We start from the raw sequence: 18,582 nt of genomic DNA, 5'->3' as shown, positions 1-18,582 counted from the left end.
CACAACAGGTCTTTCACAAACTGAGTAACCAGGACACAATAAACATGACATGGGCATGCAAAAAGTTAGCTAGGTTTTCCCTGGACTGACCCCCACTGCATTTTCCCTTCCCTACCGTGAATCCGCATTTGCAATACTCCAGCCCCAACACCCAAACCACTGCTGACCCAGTGCTGAGGGACAAGAAAAAAACACAGCCACATTGCCATCCCCACCCAGTGTGGAAGCTGACAGCATATAGAGATGTGGGTGGGTGGAGCACAATGAAAAAGTGAAGCAGAAGGACGACTCATCTAATCCAGGACCATTCAAAGACCTGTAAAAAGGTACTTGTCTTTGTTGCGGGCTTTGTAAAGTCTTGTGACTCCTTCCTTGAAACCAGCCAAGTACCAAATAACAAAATCCTTAACCTTGTGGTTCACATGAATACACCCCGGCAACTCTCAGCTGCCAGAGCTGGAATCTGGCAACTTCCTTGGACAGAAAGGGCTAGCCCACGGCCCGGGAAGTGAGGTGCGGGAAACAAAAGAACACAGGGTGGGGCCCAGAAATTGACGGGACAAATGGAGCAACACAGATTTTCTACAAGGCCTCATCAGCGAGAGCAGCCAGCAACAGGTTGCCCTTGTCGCAGAAGTCACATAACCTAATCAACTCTGAATCTTTTCTCTCCTTCCCACTATCCAGAAACAGCTCAGGACTTAGGACTCTGTTAACTTCTCTGTCCACAAGAAAAACTTATCTGTGCTCACAGGCACACACACAGAATGTGAGGAGAAAGAGGAAATTACAGAGGACACCCGTTTACTAATGATGTCGGGGGGCGGTGGTGATGCTTCAAGAGCGTAGTTTGGGAGCGAAGAGGAGGGCAAAAAAGAAACCACATCCATTCGGAGCTCAGCTGATCTCTCGGCAGAACAAGTGTCAAAGCTTTTAAAGGGCATGGCTTGTTTCAGCCACAAAAACGCACCGGCTGGCAAGGCAGGCGGCTGGGGGCCGCCTACCCGGAAGCCGGGTGGGGTGGGGGCGGGAACACCTCCGAACCCCGACTCCGCAGTCGCCGCCCAGGCGCGCCGCCCCTCCCTCCGCGCCCGTCCCCACCGCGGGAAAGGGCACCCCGGGCTCGAGTCGTCGGGCAGCCGACGCCGGCGAGACGGCAGGGCAGCTAGCACGGGGCGGCCGGCACCCGTCGGAGAGGAGGCTGGAGAGCGGAGGCAAACCCAGCGCGAACGAGGAAAGACGTTACCTTGTTCATCCCATTCCCCATGGTGGCTGAAGGCGAACGCTAGCGCCCCGGCCGTGTGGTCGCAGGCTCACTATGGCATGTTACAGGGAGGAGGAGCGGCGGGGCGGGCGGGGAGGAGGCGCGCGGGAGGGGCTGAGTGCTCGCAGTGTCAACAAGTCAGCGGCAGGGACCGGCCGGGCAACCCAGGGCGCTCCAGAGACCCGGCGTGAAAGGCAGGGCTTTCTGTGCGGCGGCCTAGAACTTCCCGGCGGGAGCCGGGCAGGGGCACCGGAGCCTATGCCGGGAAATGGTCCCGCCTTGCCGGTCCCCGCCCCCGTACGCACCGGGCAGGCCCAGCGTCCCTCCTCGGTCCGCCCGCCCGCACCCTGGGACTTGTAGTCGGGTTCCTGGCTGCCGCGCCCCACCCTGCCCTCGCGGACCCCGGCTCCCGGCCGCCGGGCGTGGGAGGCACTAGGCTCGGGCTCCCAGGCGGCAGGTCCCGGAGGCCAGAGCGCGTGCGCGGCCCGAGCCGCCCCGCCGGGACGCCCGAGGCTGCGGGGCGGGGCCTGGCGGACGCGCAGGCGCTGCTCTGACCGGGCGGCTGCGCTCGTCTCGGAGCTCGCTCCGAGGTCGGGGGTCTGCAGATCCCCTTTGGCCTTTTCCCCTGGGGCGACTCCGGGGGCCAGTTACCAGCAGTCGCTACCCAGCCTTGGCTGCCTCCGTGAATCAGGTGCTAATGAGAGGCCTGGTCTCTGGGGGCTCCCCTGCCTGGGTTTTCTGAGTGCGGCAGATTTAGGCTGGGGGATTTCCTGCGGTCCTGCCCCACGCAGCAAGACCGAGAAGGCTCGCCTGGTGGGAAGAGGTGGGCTACGTGACTCACCCCGGGGAGGCCTGACCTCCCTACCCTGGGGGAGCGGATGGCTGGATCTCTGACCTCAGACCTCACGGCCTTAGATGATGTGTGTCCCTTAATGTCTGCATTGTGGTTCTGTCTGGAATGGATCAATTTCTAGCCTGTAGCAGAATTGTTTTGGGTATTCTATCAACGTTATTAAATTCTTAAGTTTCTCTCCGGCGACAGAATCCTGAGCCAGTGGTTTTTCTTTTTAATTTATGTATCCTCAACAATGTCCCGAACATAGTAGGTGCTTAATAAATATTTGCTGAATGAGTACATGCGTCAATCTGATGTGCCCTGGCTCACCCCTGCTGACTTCATTTTATCTTCTTGCTAAACGAGTTACAGACATGCTGGTCTCCTGTCTGTTCCTTGAACCTGTCAGGCTCGCTGGGCTGTGCTCTCTATCCAGACACTGGATCCCCAGCTCTCTGCATAGCTGCCTGTTATCGCTGAGGTATCAGCCCAAATGCCATCTCTCCTAAGAGGCTTTTCCTAACCACCCAATTCCAGGTTGGTCCTCCAGTCACTATCATATTACTCCGTTTTATTGATCAGAAATACATGTATTTGCTTTCTTTTTATCTGTCTCACTAGCCAGCAACTTTCAGATTAAAAAAAAAAAGTTGTCTTATTCAATAATACAGCCATCTGGCCTGGGACAAAAGCTAGCACAAAAATTTTAAAATATTTGTCAAATAAATTAATAATTTCTTGTGGCCGAGAAAACGGGTGAGGTTCTGAGGAATGTGAACGTTTGGAAAGAGCTTGTAGACTCCGTCTGTCGCCATTTCTGTCCTTGTACCCCATATCTTCTGGGCAACAAATGGTATCAAAACCCCCCCGTGTAAAGCCCTCACTCAATATGCGCTTGCATGTTTTCTCTAGGTAGAATGGGACCCAGACCCGGAGTGCCCTTTCTGCCTCTTGTTTTGGGAGAGTGTTCCTTCTTCACTGCCTTCACTTCCTCTTCTCCCGCCTGCTTCTCAGTCACCTGGACAGCCTGCCCTTTCTCCTCTGCCACACACTGCCATTAAGTAACTGTTTTTACCACCTTCCTGCTTAGAGACAACACAGAATAGTTAGTGGACTGCCTGGGGAATCCCAGTAATCACCCTCTATTTCTAATTCTTAAGGAGGTCTTGAGCAAGATGATCAACTTTTCTGAGCTAGCTTTTTTTTTTCTCTTTAAAACAAGAGCATTTTTAAATCTCTTTAAAACAAGAGCACTTTAAAACAAGTGAATTTTTGAAGCTTCTATCCAGCAACCAATGAATTACTTCTGCAGCCCTCTGCCTTTCTTGGGCTGTTCATCCAACAGTCAGATGAACGTTCAAGAACACAACCAGTTCATAAAGTTTATGGTACTTGACCGTGAATGACAAATTCATACTGATTTTTTTCTTCTGTTGTCCGCTTGGAATATTTCTCTCTTATTCATACTCTTCTTATAGATATATTTCTCCAGCTTGGACCATCTGCTTTTCCCCCTAAACTCAGAACCTGCCATGGCTTCCTCCTTACAGTCAAAATCAGCATTCAGTTGGCCTAAAAGGTCCACATGCCCAGAGCTCCTATCAAAATCTCAAATTTTTCTTTTTGGTTAAATGGGAAAAGAGGAGACTATTAACACCAGAAGTCAGAAGAGTAAGATTAAAAAAAAAAAAAAATTATTGGTTTTGACTGGGCGTGGTGGCTCAAGCCTGTAATCCCAGCACTTTGGGAGGCCGAGGCGGGCCGATCACCTAAGGTCAGGAGTTCTCGACCAGCCTGGCCAACATGGCAAAATCCCGTCTCTACTGAAAAGACAAACATTAGCCGGGCGTGGTGGCGTGCGCCTGTAATCCCACCTACCCAGGAGGCTGAGGCAAGAGAATCGCTGGAACCCAGGAGGCAGAGGCTGCAGTGAGCCAAGATTGTGCCACTTCTTGCCTGGGCAACAGAGCAAGACTCCGTCTCAAAAAAAAAAAATTATTGATTTTGTGGGGTTGGGGGGTTTCCCCCAAGAGACTCGCTGTACTCTCCTCCACCCTAACCCTGAACACCTCTCTTTATTATAATAATAATTCCCAATTGTTCATGTCTTGCAGTTCTATAACTTTTACTCTCTAGCTCTTGATTATGGAAAGAAAGGAAGAAAGGAAACTCTTCAACAAAGCTGGCATATTTCACATCCATAGTAGAATCTCTATTCATTTGTGCTTTATCTCACTCATAAAAATTTTAAGGCATCACAAGCCCAGTGGATTTTCACACTATGTAAGATTTTTACTTCCACTTCTTGTTATTTTCTTCCTCTCAGTTCTGCCAACATCACAAATTTTGGCAACAACTCCGAAAGAAGTCAAGCCTTCATGTGTGCACAATAAGGAATAGTCTACAGAGTGTGTAGGATAGCTGAGTCCATACTTACACATGGTTAAGGATAACTGGCTAATAGTGTATTTAGTGAGCAATAACCTTAAACTTTAAGGTGGCGGTGTTTAAAAGCCCGCAAACAGAAGCTCAACCATTAGAGTTAGCCAAATCATTATAGGTGTTAGTGATAATTTCAGAGCATCGAGATTAACCTCTACCCAACAGAGAAGTAATTATGTAATCTTCATTGGCCTCTTGAACATATTGCAGTCCAGGGTTTCTCAACCTCGGCAAAACTGACATTTGAGGCTGGATACATTTTTGTTCTAGAAGGCTGTCCTGCGCACTGCAGAATGTTCAGAAGCATCCCTGACTTCTGCTCATTACATTCCAGTAGCACCCTCTCAGTCATGACAATCAGAAATGTCTCCAACCGCCTCTCCTCAATAACCAGCTAAATCTACACTAATAGATCATGTTAGTTCTCTGCAGAATTCTTAAGCCACAATTGTTCATTATTAACAAATTAAGAACAAGAAGTTAAAATGAGGAGCTAATCTAGCCAAAGCGTGAGTAAAAGTAAAAGAAAGTTAGAATCTAATGAATTGTGGAAAGAAGAAAAAAGGGGGAACCTGGAACTATGGAAGCAAAAGCACAAAACATTTTCTCTGTTTCTCCAGCATTGTCCAGAGAGAGGCTGCCCAGTTGAATACCCGAGTTCTCAAGGCCATGCAGAACAGCCTGACCATGAGGATGGGCCCCTGTGGTATACAACCTCAACTCTTCAAAGGTCACAATTTCCAGCCTTCCAAGCAGTCTTCTAATTACGAACATGGTTTCCTCCTTTCACATAAGAGATTTGCGGGACTCAGATCTCAGCACGGATATCCGGAGAGTGTGGGGTCAGGGAAGAGCAGCAAGAGGAATGGATATCCAGGTAAGTGAGCGGGAGGGCAGAGAATCTGGGAGCAGGTAAAGGGAAAGTGTTCTCAGGCATTTAGTTGGGAGTCAACAAAAGTCTGTGGACAGAGTTCCTGGGAGGATTGGCAGAGGCTTGCAGGAATGAGGTTATCAGGCAGATTATAAAACAGTGCCAAGCAAAGGGGAAATAAGACAGAGCCCTGGTTCCTAAAATTTGGAGGTCACATTATTATCAGCCTGCAGGTCAGAACATATATGCCTGTGTATTTTCAGGACAACTGTTGTTTTCCCCCAAATGGCAGCTGCCTGAGGGCAGGGACCAATTGTTAATCATTATCTCAGTATCCAGCATCTAAGATAGTCCCTAGTGTGTGGGGAACCATGTAGATGTTTGTTGATATAGGAAAGAAACACATCTGGGAGGCTGTTGAATTTGTCCAGGCATAAGGATCACAAATAATTCATACTTTGATACGCCAGAGACTCCATCAATACTGCATCTCCTCATGTTTCCTTTTCTTGAGCAATGTAGTTTCCATGTGAGATGGCTGTCTAGGAGTTACCACAATCCTGTTGTCTTTTGTTTCTGAAACAGATATAGGACACACTCAACAGAGAGAGAGAGAGAGAGGAGAGAGGAGAGAGAGGAGAGAGAGGAGAGAAAGGAGAGAGCCCTTGCACACAATGCTTCCGTGTATTGCTGTACTCCATCCCTTGGTCTACAGCCATAGCTGTACTTGGCAGAGCACAATACTCTCTGTGGTTCTGCCTCTTGGCGTCATGTTGTACTTTGATCTTTGGTTAAGAAACCATGCCTGATTTATGAATGGCCATCACGGAAGTTGCTTGTGTTCATTTTCTGTGTGTGGAATGGTCTGACTTGGCCTATATACTTCCCTGTCTCTACAGAGGAAGGTCTACCTGGGACAACAGACTAGGCCCTTAAAACTTTTCATGGTTTAAAAACGAAACAAAACAAAAACAACATTTTATGGTTGATGACTCCAGCCCAAAACAGTTAACAAAATCTGAACCACGAATGCCTTTTTAATCTCAGGAGAATAATTGTCATTTTCATCAGTGTTTGACAGGACTCCTGTAAGACAGAGCTTGGGCACTGCTTCCTCAGCCTAACTTGCCTGGGCAGAAGGAGACATGGCCAGAAGGTCTTAACCATTTGCCTTGTATGTGGTACTCTTTCTGAGGTCTCCAACTCTCTTAAAATCCTATTCAAGATGATCATGTGGACTGCAATCTCGTGGACAGCAGGAAATGGACCCGAAGTGTCCCTGCACAGAGGGTCCTAACCATCTGCGCTTGCTGCACCTGCACCATCAGCTACCCTCTCTGAGGCACACTTCTGCTTCTTCAAATGCCTGCAGGGACCAGGGGGCAGCCCAGAAGTGAAGACAGAAGGGAGGACAGCAAGGGAAGCCCCAGCTCAAAGAAGTGACTGGGCTAGGGCGGCCCTCCGTAAAGATGCTTCTGCCTGCCTGCCGAGTGTCACTGTTGAGCTCTTCCCTAGTGCAGAGCTTTGCACTGCTTTCATTTGTTTTTGTTATTCACTCTTTCATGCAAAACTGCAATTGAACTGGATCTGAAGACACTGAAAAATGTCTGGGTAGGGGGCTGCAGGGAGCAGGGGTTTTCCTGAGAGAATGGAATGTCCCATGAGAAATTTCACTTACCATGAGAGGGGAAGTCCGTTTCGTATGACATGATATAACACTGTCATTATAAACTCTCCGTTGGTTTCACATGTGTTAATATTTATCATTCTTTTGATTAGTTATTCATCAAGAAAACCCTGTGAATTCTGAAAAAATCATCATGTATCAAGGGTTCCTCAGGCTAGGTGATGGACACAGGATCATTTTCTCTATTCTTTGCAACACAGAGCTTGCTTTTTATTTTTATTTATTTATTTTTTTAACCAAATACCACTTGGTCTGCAGGCGAGGAGCTGTCCTTGCTCAGATGAGACAATCTCATCTGAAGCAGCAACCTGGTACCAGGATATCATGTTTACTCATGAGAATACCATCAACCATCAACCTTCAAGTGAAGGTTCATCTGTACCTTTTTTTTTTTTTTTAAGACAGAGTCTCACTCCGTCCCCAAGGCTGGAGTGAAGTGGTGCGATCTTGGCTCATTGCAACCTCTGCCTCCTGGGTTCAAGCGATTCTCGTGCCTCAGTCTCCCCAGTAGCTGGGATTACAAGAGCATGCCAACACTCCCTGCTAATTTTTTATATTTTTAGTAGAGACAGGGTTTTGCCATGTTGCCCAGGCTGCTCTTGAACTCCTGAGCTCAGGCAATCCACCCACCTTGGCCTCCCAAAGTGCTGAGATTACAGGTGTGAGCCACCGTGCCCGGTCTGACCTGTGCTTTTCACCTTCTCTGCACACCTGTGTGCCCTTTCTACATGGGGCCCCAACTCCAGACCCCACAAACAACAACTAACATGAGGACAACTGCTGGGAAGAGGCTCAAGCAATTGCAGCATGATCACACAAGGTTGGGATAGATTTCTTTCTCATCTCTCATATGCCCCTTGCAAAAAATAGGGGGGCAGAAAAGTCTGAGGCTAAGCTTGCCCTGTTTCATCAATGTACAGCTTGCATTACTGAACAGACTAGAACAATGTGTCAACGTAAAAACATTTATATTTGGCTTAAATGACAACAGTTTATCTGCCCTCCCTCCCCAAAATACAAAGCAGTACCTATCTTACCTCTGATGTAGTTAAAGTGTCCATGATGGTAATTTTTCCCAAGCAAAGCCACAGTCTGTCTTCAAGGTGAGATGAGATCTTTATCTCTACAGACAGAAAATGTTGTAACTTTTAAATGGCAGTTCCCCTCTTGCTTGTTGAGGTTTACAGGGCAACTTAACAGGTGGGCAGGTGCAGTGGATGGGCAGAGAGATGACTGATATGTAAGACAGAGAGAGATGTGGACATATTTTCTTACTGCAGTGCTTTTAAAAACATGTACAATTTAAAATAAACTTTTGCTTTCAAAATTTCACTATTTTTGTTGCAGTGATAACCACCAAGCCAAAGGGACAGGAAGCTCTCGGCATTGTTGGTGTTTTACTCGAGCCATGGTATGAAGCTTCTTTTTGGTCTGAAAGTATGTGTTTTTAGTAATAGCAACTCTAGAACTTCAGAGGCAGTGTAAGTGTTGGTTCTAATTGGTAACATTACATATCTGAGTATCACAGGGCTGCGGAAGTAAGACATCTAATCAAGTGCTCGCAGAACAACTCCTTTGAAACAGAACATGCTTTCTTCTAGTTGTGGATTAAGTGCAACTCTTTCACAGACTTAACATTAATAATCCCTTGGCCTTCTTTTTCTGTTTTCTTAAATATATGGTTTTAGTTGTATCAGTTAGTTTCTATTTAATTTGGTAGAATTTCTTATTTCTAAAATGTTTAGTCACCACATTAAAAGGGGGCATAATCTTCTATTTGGTATAAAAGCCTCTATGCTATGGTTTGCCCAGGATTTTCCTGATTTTGACACTGAAAGTTCTGTGTCCCAGGAACCCCTTCAGTCATGAGCAATCTGCGGCAGTTGGTTACCCTCAACTGTGGTATATTTTGGTGAAATATACTTTAGCTTTAATGAGAAAAAGACAATTATCATTTAAACACCATCCTCTTTAGGTACAAATAATTCCCCGTGTGAGATGTTGAAGGAGAGCAGCTGCCTCCCATTGCTGGGCAGGGCCAGGCTCACTCAGCTGCTTGGAACACATGGCAGGAACAAATTTCTACTCAAGGCTTGGATCGGGCAATTGATGCTTTCCCGAAAGGAAATAATGGCTGAGGAAGCGTCGATGTCAGCATTTCTTCATGGAGGAAAAACACATTTTGATCTTTTCCTCAAACAAGTCAATAAGGTATCAGATTCTATTTGAATATTTTCCCTGGAAAACATCTTACAACTATGAGAGTCTAATAACTTTTTCTTGTAACATTAAATTGAGGCAATTCCAATGCTTCAAACAGTATTTATTTAAAAGGAGATGGACAGCCTCCTAAAAGTTGTTAGATTTTCATAAAATGGAGAGGCTGAGTGCATCAATGCGTTGATAATTAATCACTTTTAATTTCCCCTCTCAAGTCTCCTCCTCCATACTGTCCCTTAGCCCAGGTAGCTCTCCAGGTAACAGGGTTTCACAAGCCCTGTGCACATTCTCTATCTCCAAGCATTAAGGGGCCTTTTAAATTCATTCAACCAACATTTTTTGAGAACCTTCTATGTTCTAGGCATTCTGCTAGTAACTGGGGTTACAGAAATAACAACCTGCCCCCCTCTTAACTCGGTGTTGCTTTATGAGTTCATGGGAAAGAGGGGCCCACACGTAAGTGATTTCCGTGTGATGAAGTATACTCTGAGTTTGTAAAACTTGCTTTGGGAACTTAGAGGAAGGCATACTTAGAACTGCCTCAGCTGACTCTTCCTTTCCGTGAAAACAAGCATCCTTACCTTTCTGTACTGCTGTGAAGTTATTTCAAACACACATACTTATATGTGTTTCCAGATGAACAACTTTGGTTATTTAGGGCAAAGAATATGATTGGCCTGTCTTGGTCAATTCTGGAGCTCTTGGTTTATGAAGTATCGCTTCCAAAGGGGCCATATGTAGGGAGTGATGCAGGTGCCGTATGCCAAGTGGAAGGGCCATATGACTGTGCTCCTGCTTCTAAGCCACAGCTGATTTGGTGAATTTCCACCTTTCACTGTGTCCACCCCTTCCCTTCTCCCTTTATATGGGGTGCTCACAAGTACCATTTCTGAGAAAAGCCTTTGAATTTAGAAAGGCTACAAATCTATAAAAGTGGCATAATTCTATGAATACAGATTTGGGAACGTTTTAGTTGTGAAGGGAAACCTTTTCTTCTTGAGGAAAACTCAGCCTTGAGAGATAGATGGTTGGTAATGAGCTAAATCAGCAAATCAAATTTGACATGTATTGAAGAAAATCAAATTGTAGAGCTTGAAAGGCCCTTGAAGATCATCAGATGCTAGTCTAAGCCACTTAGCAACTGAGGCATTAAGTGATTTTTCACAGCCACACAAATCGACAGAAAATCAGAAAATATTTGCTGTCCAGATTCCCTCCTCACTACAAAGGCCGCTCCTCTGGGGCTCCCCGTACCTTTCCACTGTCTAGCAACTAAAGGGTGAACACCAGGCACAGCTTGGGAGCCTTCAGGACTTTAAAACCCACTCCTGCTCCAAGCTGCTTTGTGTTTGGTCAGTATCCATGGTATCGTGATGTTTTGAGCATCTCCCCCGGAAGGCTGAGTACAATTCCATCAGGAGGTGAGGACAGCAACCACTGCTTCTGGTGGGAGGAGGGATGTGAGCAGCCACACAAAGGCTGGAATCGGAGGATGTTCTGGAAAGCGGGAGGCGGTGGTCACAGTCACGGCAGGAGCAGGAGAATTTGAAGGTTGTTTGAGGCCGAGTAAGGATGCCTTGCTTCCCACATCTCTCTGAGCATCATGAGATGAACAGGAGCAGGACTGTAGGGGAAGAAGTGGGAGCAGGAGATCCCCAGGAGCTGTTTCCCAGTCCACAACACTCAGTGCTCGGGAGGCTGGAGAGAATGCTGGGGAGAGTGGCGCCAGAAACCATCGTCAATGATGGCATTGAACTGAACACCTGGCACCCGCTCTACATACACCAGACCCCGGGCAAGGCCCTGCGGGTGCACAAAGAGCAAGGCATGGTTTCTACCCCCAAGGAACCTGCACCTCCATAGGGAGCACAGAGCTGCATGCCCAGGTGTTCAGGGCAGGAGAAAGAAAGTGGCCCAGGGTACTCGCGGCCAAGGCACCATCAAGTGTCCCAGCAGCAGCAAATGAAACTCCAGTCAGACAGTTGAAGCACCTTCAGTGAGGAATCACTTCATGAATCGCATGGCAGGGTGAAGAGAACCCAGAGGAGCCCTGGGCTTGGAGACCAGACAGTGGGAAGCCATGACCATCGTAGGCCTGAAGGAGCAGCGGAAGAACAGCCTCGTTGGAGCCCAGTGGCCGCTGGAGCCATGGCAGGGGGGCCACCTGCGGAGTAGGTGGGGATCACTAGGGGCTGAGTTGAGTCCCTCTTCCACAAATTCCTATGAAGCACCTCAGAATGTGAGTGCATTTGGAGATCGGGCCTTTCAAAAGGTAAGTCAGGTCAAATGAGGCCATCAGGGTGGCCTGGATCCAATCCGACTAATGTCCTTACAAGAAGAAGAGGTGGGGACACAGAGACACGGAGGCAAGCCCATGTGAGGACACAGGGAGAATGAGCCAAGGAGAGAGGCCTCAGAGGAAACGCACTCTGCCTACACCTGCCTCTTGAACTTCCAGCCTCCAGCCTCACAGACTGTGAGTAAATAATTGTTGTTTATGCCACCGAGTCTGTAGTGCCTCACAAACTAATACAGGGAGAGACACACCCGCTGCCACAGATACAGCTTAATCATGGACAGCATGGGGAAGAAACACCCTGGCCTTTCTCAACGCCTTTATCCAAACGCCAAACCCACCCGGAAGCCAGCACAGCAGTCCAACTGATGTGGTCCATATGCACCAAGCTCCCAGGACACCTGTGGGGCAAAGAGAGAGGGAACATGAACAAGGAGGGAAAAAATAATCTGCAAAGGCATCCAGTCAGGTATTGAGAAATCAAGACAGACTGCATGGAGGAGGTGAATCATGAATGGAGTCTGGAATAACAACTGAGTTAATATGAGTAAGGCACTTAGAATCCTGCTTGTCCTACAATAAGAGGTATCTGTGTCATTTTTACCACATATTGATATTTATTACTATTTCTAATTCCTCCTAGAAATACTGGAAGGTTGGTATTATTTTTTCCTTTTTACAGATAAGAATGTTAGGCTCAGGGAGGCTGAGCAAATGGCTAAGCCGGGATCCACACTCAGGCCTGCCTGGCTCCAGAGCCACCAGTCCAGGCTGCATCCCTTGAGGAAAAAGCCCTCAGCCAGAGGAGGAAGCCTGGGTGAAGGGCAGTTCCGGAGCAGGGTGTTGCAGACTCAGAGGCGTGCTGGCGAGAGAGATGGGCACCTTTGGGGGCCCGAGGTGGTACACCAAGGTGGGACTAGAGAGTGCAGCATGGGGAGAGGCAGGGACAGATGAAGATCATCCTCTCCTGCCTCGCCAGAAGCTGACACTCCTCCCAGGGAGCTTGGGAAGCCTTCCTCGGATTCACATTTTAGATTGAAAATCTTGTGGGCAGTTTAGAGGATGTCATATTCTAGCAAGTAAGACTGAAGGCAGGGAGATCATTTAGAAGACCTTTACAGAAAGCCAGGTAAAAAATAATGAGGACCTTATAACCAAAGATGGGCCGTGGGGAAGGGGGACTGAAGGGTGCTGGTGGAGGAAGCCACAGACTGCAAGATGTGCAGGACTTGAAACTCACTGGATTTGGGAAATGGGGAGGAGGAAGACACAAGGGTAACTCTGGGTTCCTGGCTTAGGGAACTTCATGGATGGCGGCGCCCTTCCCAAAGGCTGGGAGCAGAGGAGGAGGAACCTGTTAAGTGAGAAAATGATGATTGCTGCCCAGACACCTGAGTTTCAGGTGCCTCTGGGTTACCCAAGCAGAAAAGACAGAGCCAAATTCCATGAGAAAACACAGCAAACCCAACAACAACTTAAATTTTGTTAAGTGTCTTACAGCAAAATCACAAGATTTTGATTGCTCTAAAAATGATTATTTGTCCCACCTTTGGGAGCAGTGAAAGCACATGCCACCATGAGTAGGTCATCGCTATAAGCATGTTACTTTAATAATTTTAAAATAAGCAGCTGAATTCTAATTTTGCAAAAATACTTAAATAAGCATTGGAAGATGAAAAGGTAAGAGTGAAAGATGAATAAGACAGAGTCTTCCAGGAAGAGCTGATGGTGGAGTCACAAAACTGAAACAAAGGGTGGCTAAAGAGGATGGAGTGCTGAGGCCTGGTGCAGCAGCTCACGCCTGTAATCCCAGCACTTTAGGAGGCTGAGGTGCGCGGATTACGAGGTCAGGAGATCGAGACCATCCTGGCTAACATGGTGAAACCCTGTCTCTACTAAAAATACAAAAAAAAATTAGCCAGGCATAGTGGCGGGCGCCTGTTGTCCCAGCTACTCGGGAGGCTGAGGCAGGAGAATGGCGTGAACCCAGGAGGCAGAGCTTGCGGTGAGCCAAGATTGTGCCACTACACTCCAGCCTGGGCAACGGAGCGAGACTCCGTCTCAAAAAAAAAAAAAAAAAAAGATGGAGTGCTGAGTGCAAAATCAAAATGGACGTGGTAGATACTGAGATACTGAGGTTCCCACCTGAACACCCATATGGCGATGATGGCTACTTCTGGTAAGCCAGGTCAAGTGAGGCCATCAGGGTGGCCTGGATCCAATCCGACTAATGTCCTTACAAGAAGAAGAGGTGGGGACACAGAGACACGGAGGCAAGCCCATGTGAGAACACAGGGAGAATGAGCCAAGGAGAGAGGCCTCAGAGGAAACGCCCTCTGCCTACACCTGCCTCTTGAACTTCCAGCCTCCAGCCTCACAGACAGCCTCACTGAGAGCCACTTCCAGTCCTATTGTCAGCAGTGGAAGGTAATGCTAGGCGTAAAGGCCAGATGAAGGCAACGACTCTTAAATTTGACTGGCAGAGTGAATTATACATGTCATGCAGTAGGCCTGTTTCTAATCTATCATTTCAAATCTGTCAGCTTAAATAGGCAACAGATATTGAGGAAGTGAACTATGCAATGTCCTAAATTGTAAAGATAATTTTTAAAAGTCAATGTATGCTAAATAAGTAACCTCAAAGATGGTTTTATGAGATCTTAATTTGAAATAATTTATTTTATCATGCACCTCATTTCCAGTAGTTTGGTAGTTCTGACAACCCCAGATGTGCTCAGCAGATAGCCTTAGGAATGAAACAGTGTGAAAGAGAGACAGCCTCATTGAGAGATGGCTCTCAGTCCTCCTGAAAGTTCTTTGCAATAACATCCATGCAGTTATACTGTTGGTCAAATAATGTCCCTAACATGTATTTAGAGAATAATAAAGATAAGGCACTATCTTTATTATTTATTACAACAGAGGAACCTATGTGCTTTGCAAGACCAATTAAAGAAGATTCTAATGCATATATTTAAAGCTCTGTTTTATTATGTCTTTACTGAGATTTCCACTCATAAAGAAAGACAGATGAGGAGTTGAAAATATACAGAATGGCAGGAGTATTGCCCCCACTCTAACAAGTAAAAACTAGATATACCATAGAATTGTAACTTTTCCTGAGCCCATCAAATACCTGAGGTCATAGGGTAACCAAATAGTTCCAAATCCAAAAAAAAGACAATTCCTTCCAAGGGTAGAAAGGATTTGAGCATTTGTCCACCAGTGGTAAATGGGAGAAACAGAATCCCAGCTACCATACAAGTAGATAAGGAGATAAACCTTCAAGACAGATTTCTAGAGAACAACAATGAGCTAGTATGAGAGAAAGCCACTTCCAGGCTCTCCCCACAGCCTTCCACCACATTCTCAGAGAGCCACGTCCAGGCTCTCGCCACAGACTTCCACCAGATTCTCAGAGAGCCACTTCCAGGCTCTCCCCACAGCCTTCCACCAGATTCTCATGAGGCCACATCCAGGCTCTCCCCACAGCCTTCCACCAGATTCTCAGAGAGCCACGTAGCCACGTCCAGGCTGTCCCCACAGACTTCCACCAGATTCTCATGAGAGAGATTTCAGGGCTGCAGTTGGAGGATTAGAAGGAGCCTCAAGGTGGTGCAGACATAGACTGGGAAAGTGCTGTCACTGCGGGACACTCGTGAGTCCCACCCAGACCCTCTCTTCTGTGGAACTAAAGCTTTAATTCACTTTGAGGAGCAAGAAACATTCAGTCCCAGGGCACAGGTGAACATGCCTATGTCTGAGGAAGAATTTTTTCAAGAAACCCTCTAACCTTTGGGGAAGATAAGAAAACAATCCTGGTCCCAGAGCCCTAATGGGCCTCCTACTACTGGGGTACTTGGGGAGGGTAGAAAACACCAAATATCTAGGGTTACCAGATTTAGCAAATAAAAATACCATTAAATTTGAATTTCATAGAACAATAAATAATTTTTACTATAAGTATATTCCAATATTTGTGACGTAGTGATGTTAAAAAACTCTTCATTGTTTACATGAAATTTAAATTTAAATGGGAATCCTGTATTTTCCCTGACAACCCTAGGGATACAAGCTCTGCCAAAGATATGCAGGAGAATTCAGCTCCAAGGGAAGGAGCAGAAACCCCAACCCTGAAGTCCCAGACACACAGGGCCTGCCTGAGGCTGAGGCTAGACCAGGACAACAAAGAATTCTCCTGCTTCCCACCACAACGATTATTCATAGCAAGTAAGAAGAAGCAGCCTACCACTGGGAGATGGCAAGAGCACAGAGAGAGAGAATGTCTGTGGTGCAAGAGTACCAAGGAGGCCAAAGCTGAGGATGAAGAAGGAACATTGAGGAAAACTCTCCAGGACCTGAGCAGCCATACTAAGCACCAGAGACCACTGAAGCCAGTGGTGCACTGAAGTGAACCAGAGCAGCAACAGAAGTCCAGTTCAACTCAACTCCTGACCAGATTGAATCAGGTTCCCAAATAAACTACCAGAAGAATCCAGTTCAACTCAACTCCTGACCAAATTGAGTCAAGTTCCCAAATAAACTACCTAGAAGAAGAATTATAACTATTTCCAGGGATAGATACTATATACCTCAGTATATCATAGCAAAACTGAAGGTAGGAACTCAAAAAGATACTGCAGGCCAAATTTCCTGGGAGAAAAAGATGGAAGCAATCCAAATGTCTTATCAACAGATGAATGGATAGACAAAACATGGCTTATACATGCAATGGAATATTAATCAGCTTTAAAAAGTAATGAAGTTCTGATACTTAAATGAATCTTGAAAACATTATGCTAAGTAAAATAAGCTAGAACAAAAGGATAATTACTGTATAATTCCACAGTAATTATCCAAGAGGTACCAAGAGTTGTCAAACTCATATAGACAAAAGTAGAATAGAGGTTACCAGGAGCTTGGGGGAGGTAAAAGTGAGGAATTATTATTTGGGGTGATAAAAAGTTATAGAAATGGATGGTGCTTATGGTTGCATGTGTTGTGAATGTACTTGATGCCACCGAATTGGACATCTAAAAGTAGTTAAAATGGGCTGGGTGCTGTGACTCGCACCTGTAATCCTAGCACTTTGGGAGGCTGAAGCAGGTGGATCATTTGAGGTCAGGAGTTTGAGACCAGCCTGGCCAGCATGGCGAAACCCCATCTCTACTAAAAATACAAAAATTAGCTGGGTATGGTGGCGGGCGCCTATGACCCCAGCTACTTGGGAGGCTGAGGCGGGAGAATCGCTTGAACCCAGGAGGTGGAAGTTGCAGTGAGCTGAGATCACGCCACTGCACTCCAGCCTGGGCAACAAAGTGAGACTCCATCTCAAAAAAATAAAAAAAAAATAGTTAAAATGGTAAATTTTATATTATATTACATATATGTTTTACAATTTTTAAAGTAACATTTTTAAAAGAGTTCATAAAAATCTCCAGGCTCAGATAGCTTCACTAGCAGATTTACCAAACATTTAAGAAAGAAATAGTGCCAATTTTACACAAACTTAGCATAAGAATTTTCTTCCACTTAGCATAATGTTTTCAAGGTTCACTCATGTATCAGAATTTTATTCCTTTTCAAAGCTTTCAGATAATTGAGAGAGAACACTTATCCATTCATTCTGTGAAGTTAGCATTGCGTTGGCACCAAAACCAGATGAAAACAATACAAGAAGAGAAATCTACAGGCCAATTCCCATCATGAATATAGGTGCAAAAATCTTCAACAAAGGATTAGCAAGTCAAATAAATGATATATAAAAATATAATAAATCATGACCAAGTGGAATTTATTCCATGAATGCTATGCTGGTTCAAATACTAAAAAATTAAACAATGTAATTCACCATATCAATAAAGAAAATAAATTATCATTTGATGAGATTCAGAAAAACCATTTGACAAAATCCAAAATCCATTTTTGATAAAAACTCTCAGCAAACTAGGAATATGAGGGAACTTCCTCCAAGTGAGCATCTACCAAAAATTTGCCAACATCACACTTAATGGTGAGAAACTAAATGTTTTCCCCTTATGATCAGAAACAAGAAGGGATGCCCACTTTCACCAACCCTTTTCAACCTCATATTAGAGATCCTAGCCAAAACACTAAAGTGAGGTGGGGAAGAGAATACACATTGAAAGAAAGAGATAAAACTATCTCTATTTCCATATGACATGATTATCTACGTAGAAAATCTCAAATAATATACAAAAATGGCTAGAACTAGCAAATGAATTTAATAAGACCAGAGGATACAAGGTCAATACTAAAATATCAGTAGTTTTATTATATAATACCAATAAAAAGTAATAATTGAAATTTTAAAACTGTATTATTTACAATTGCACCAATAAGCAGAAAATACTTAGATATGAACCTAATAGAGTTTATATGAGGTCTGTATGTTTGAAAATAATAAAACACTGAGAGGCGAAATCAAAGATCTGAATAAATGGATGTATGCCATGTACGCCATGTCCGTGGACTGACAGACTCAATATTTCTAAAGTGCCAGTTTTCCCCCAAATTGATCTGTGGATTCAGTGCTATCCCAGTTATAATCCCTGAAGGATTATTTGTAGAAATCAATAAGCTTGTTCTAAAATTTATATGGAAAGCCAAAGAAACTGTAATTGTTGGGTAAATAATAAATATCCTTATGGTTTAAGTCACATTTAGTTGAGTTTTATGTTGCAGCAAAAAGCATCCTAACCAATAAGAAATCAACTGTTTTGGCAATGATGTTACCTGATATCTGAAGGTAAAATAAAATAGTCTTGACAATTCAGAATAATGAATCAGCCCATTGAAAATACTTGAAATATCCACTTTAAATGTTCTTCGTATTTATTGAATAGCAATAATAATAATTATTATGATAACAATAGAATGTATTAAGCATTTTCTATGGGCCAGAACTTATGTAAGTAAATTTAAATATATTAACTCATTTAATATT

The 18,582-nt window shown here is 45.2% G+C and overlaps 2 protein-coding genes across 19 annotated transcripts in view; one reads left to right on the top strand and one right to left on the bottom strand.

Annotated features, from left to right (window-relative positions):
• DUSP22 (dual specificity phosphatase 22) overlaps positions 1 to 1,740 on the bottom strand; it is a 74,258-nt gene extending 72,518 nt beyond the window's left edge. For 5 of the 11 annotated variants that reach the window (XM_063665716.1, XM_054491033.2, XM_063665717.1 and 2 more), the window contains exon 1: positions 1,247 to 1,385. In XM_063665716.1, coding sequence (XP_063521786.1) covers positions 1,247 to 1,267 — 21 coding nt within the window. In that variant the 5' untranslated portion in view covers positions 1,268 to 1,385. Of the gene's footprint in view, positions 1 to 1,246 lie in introns of all 11 variants that reach the window. The other 6 variants (XM_063665718.1, XM_063665720.1, XM_063665721.1 and 3 more) reach the window with 4 other exon arrangements.
• A 125-nt stretch (positions 1,741 to 1,865) lies between these two features.
• Positions 1,866 to 18,256, top strand: LOC129038268 (uncharacterized). 8 transcript variants are annotated; one of them, XR_010126543.1, is made up of 6 exons: positions 1,866 to 2,636; positions 5,162 to 5,418; positions 7,505 to 7,919; positions 8,447 to 8,510; positions 9,075 to 9,310; positions 15,682 to 18,256. XR_010126543.1 is itself a non-coding variant. In XM_063665714.1 (3 exons), exons 1-3 carry the CDS (start codon positions 5,082 to 5,084, stop codon positions 16,022 to 16,024), a joined length of 744 nt encoding a protein of 247 aa, XP_063521784.1. In that variant the 5' UTR covers positions 4,396 to 5,081; the 3' UTR covers positions 16,025 to 18,256. The 8 variants fall into 8 exon arrangements, 1 of the variants encoding a protein (XP_063521784.1); XR_010126544.1 differs by having other exon boundaries at positions 7,501 to 7,919; XR_008503110.2 differs by having other exon boundaries at positions 5,998 to 7,919.
• The last annotated feature ends 326 nt before the right edge of the window (positions 18,257 to 18,582 follow it).

This window comes from Pongo pygmaeus, chromosome 5 (assembly GCF_028885625.2).
Source record: "Pongo pygmaeus isolate AG05252 chromosome 5, NHGRI_mPonPyg2-v2.0_pri, whole genome shotgun sequence".
Taxonomy (NCBI): Eukaryota; Metazoa; Chordata; class Mammalia; order Primates; family Hominidae; genus Pongo; species Pongo pygmaeus.
Note: the sequence above shows the minus strand (reverse complement) of the source record. Positions and strands in the feature narration are given on the sequence as shown.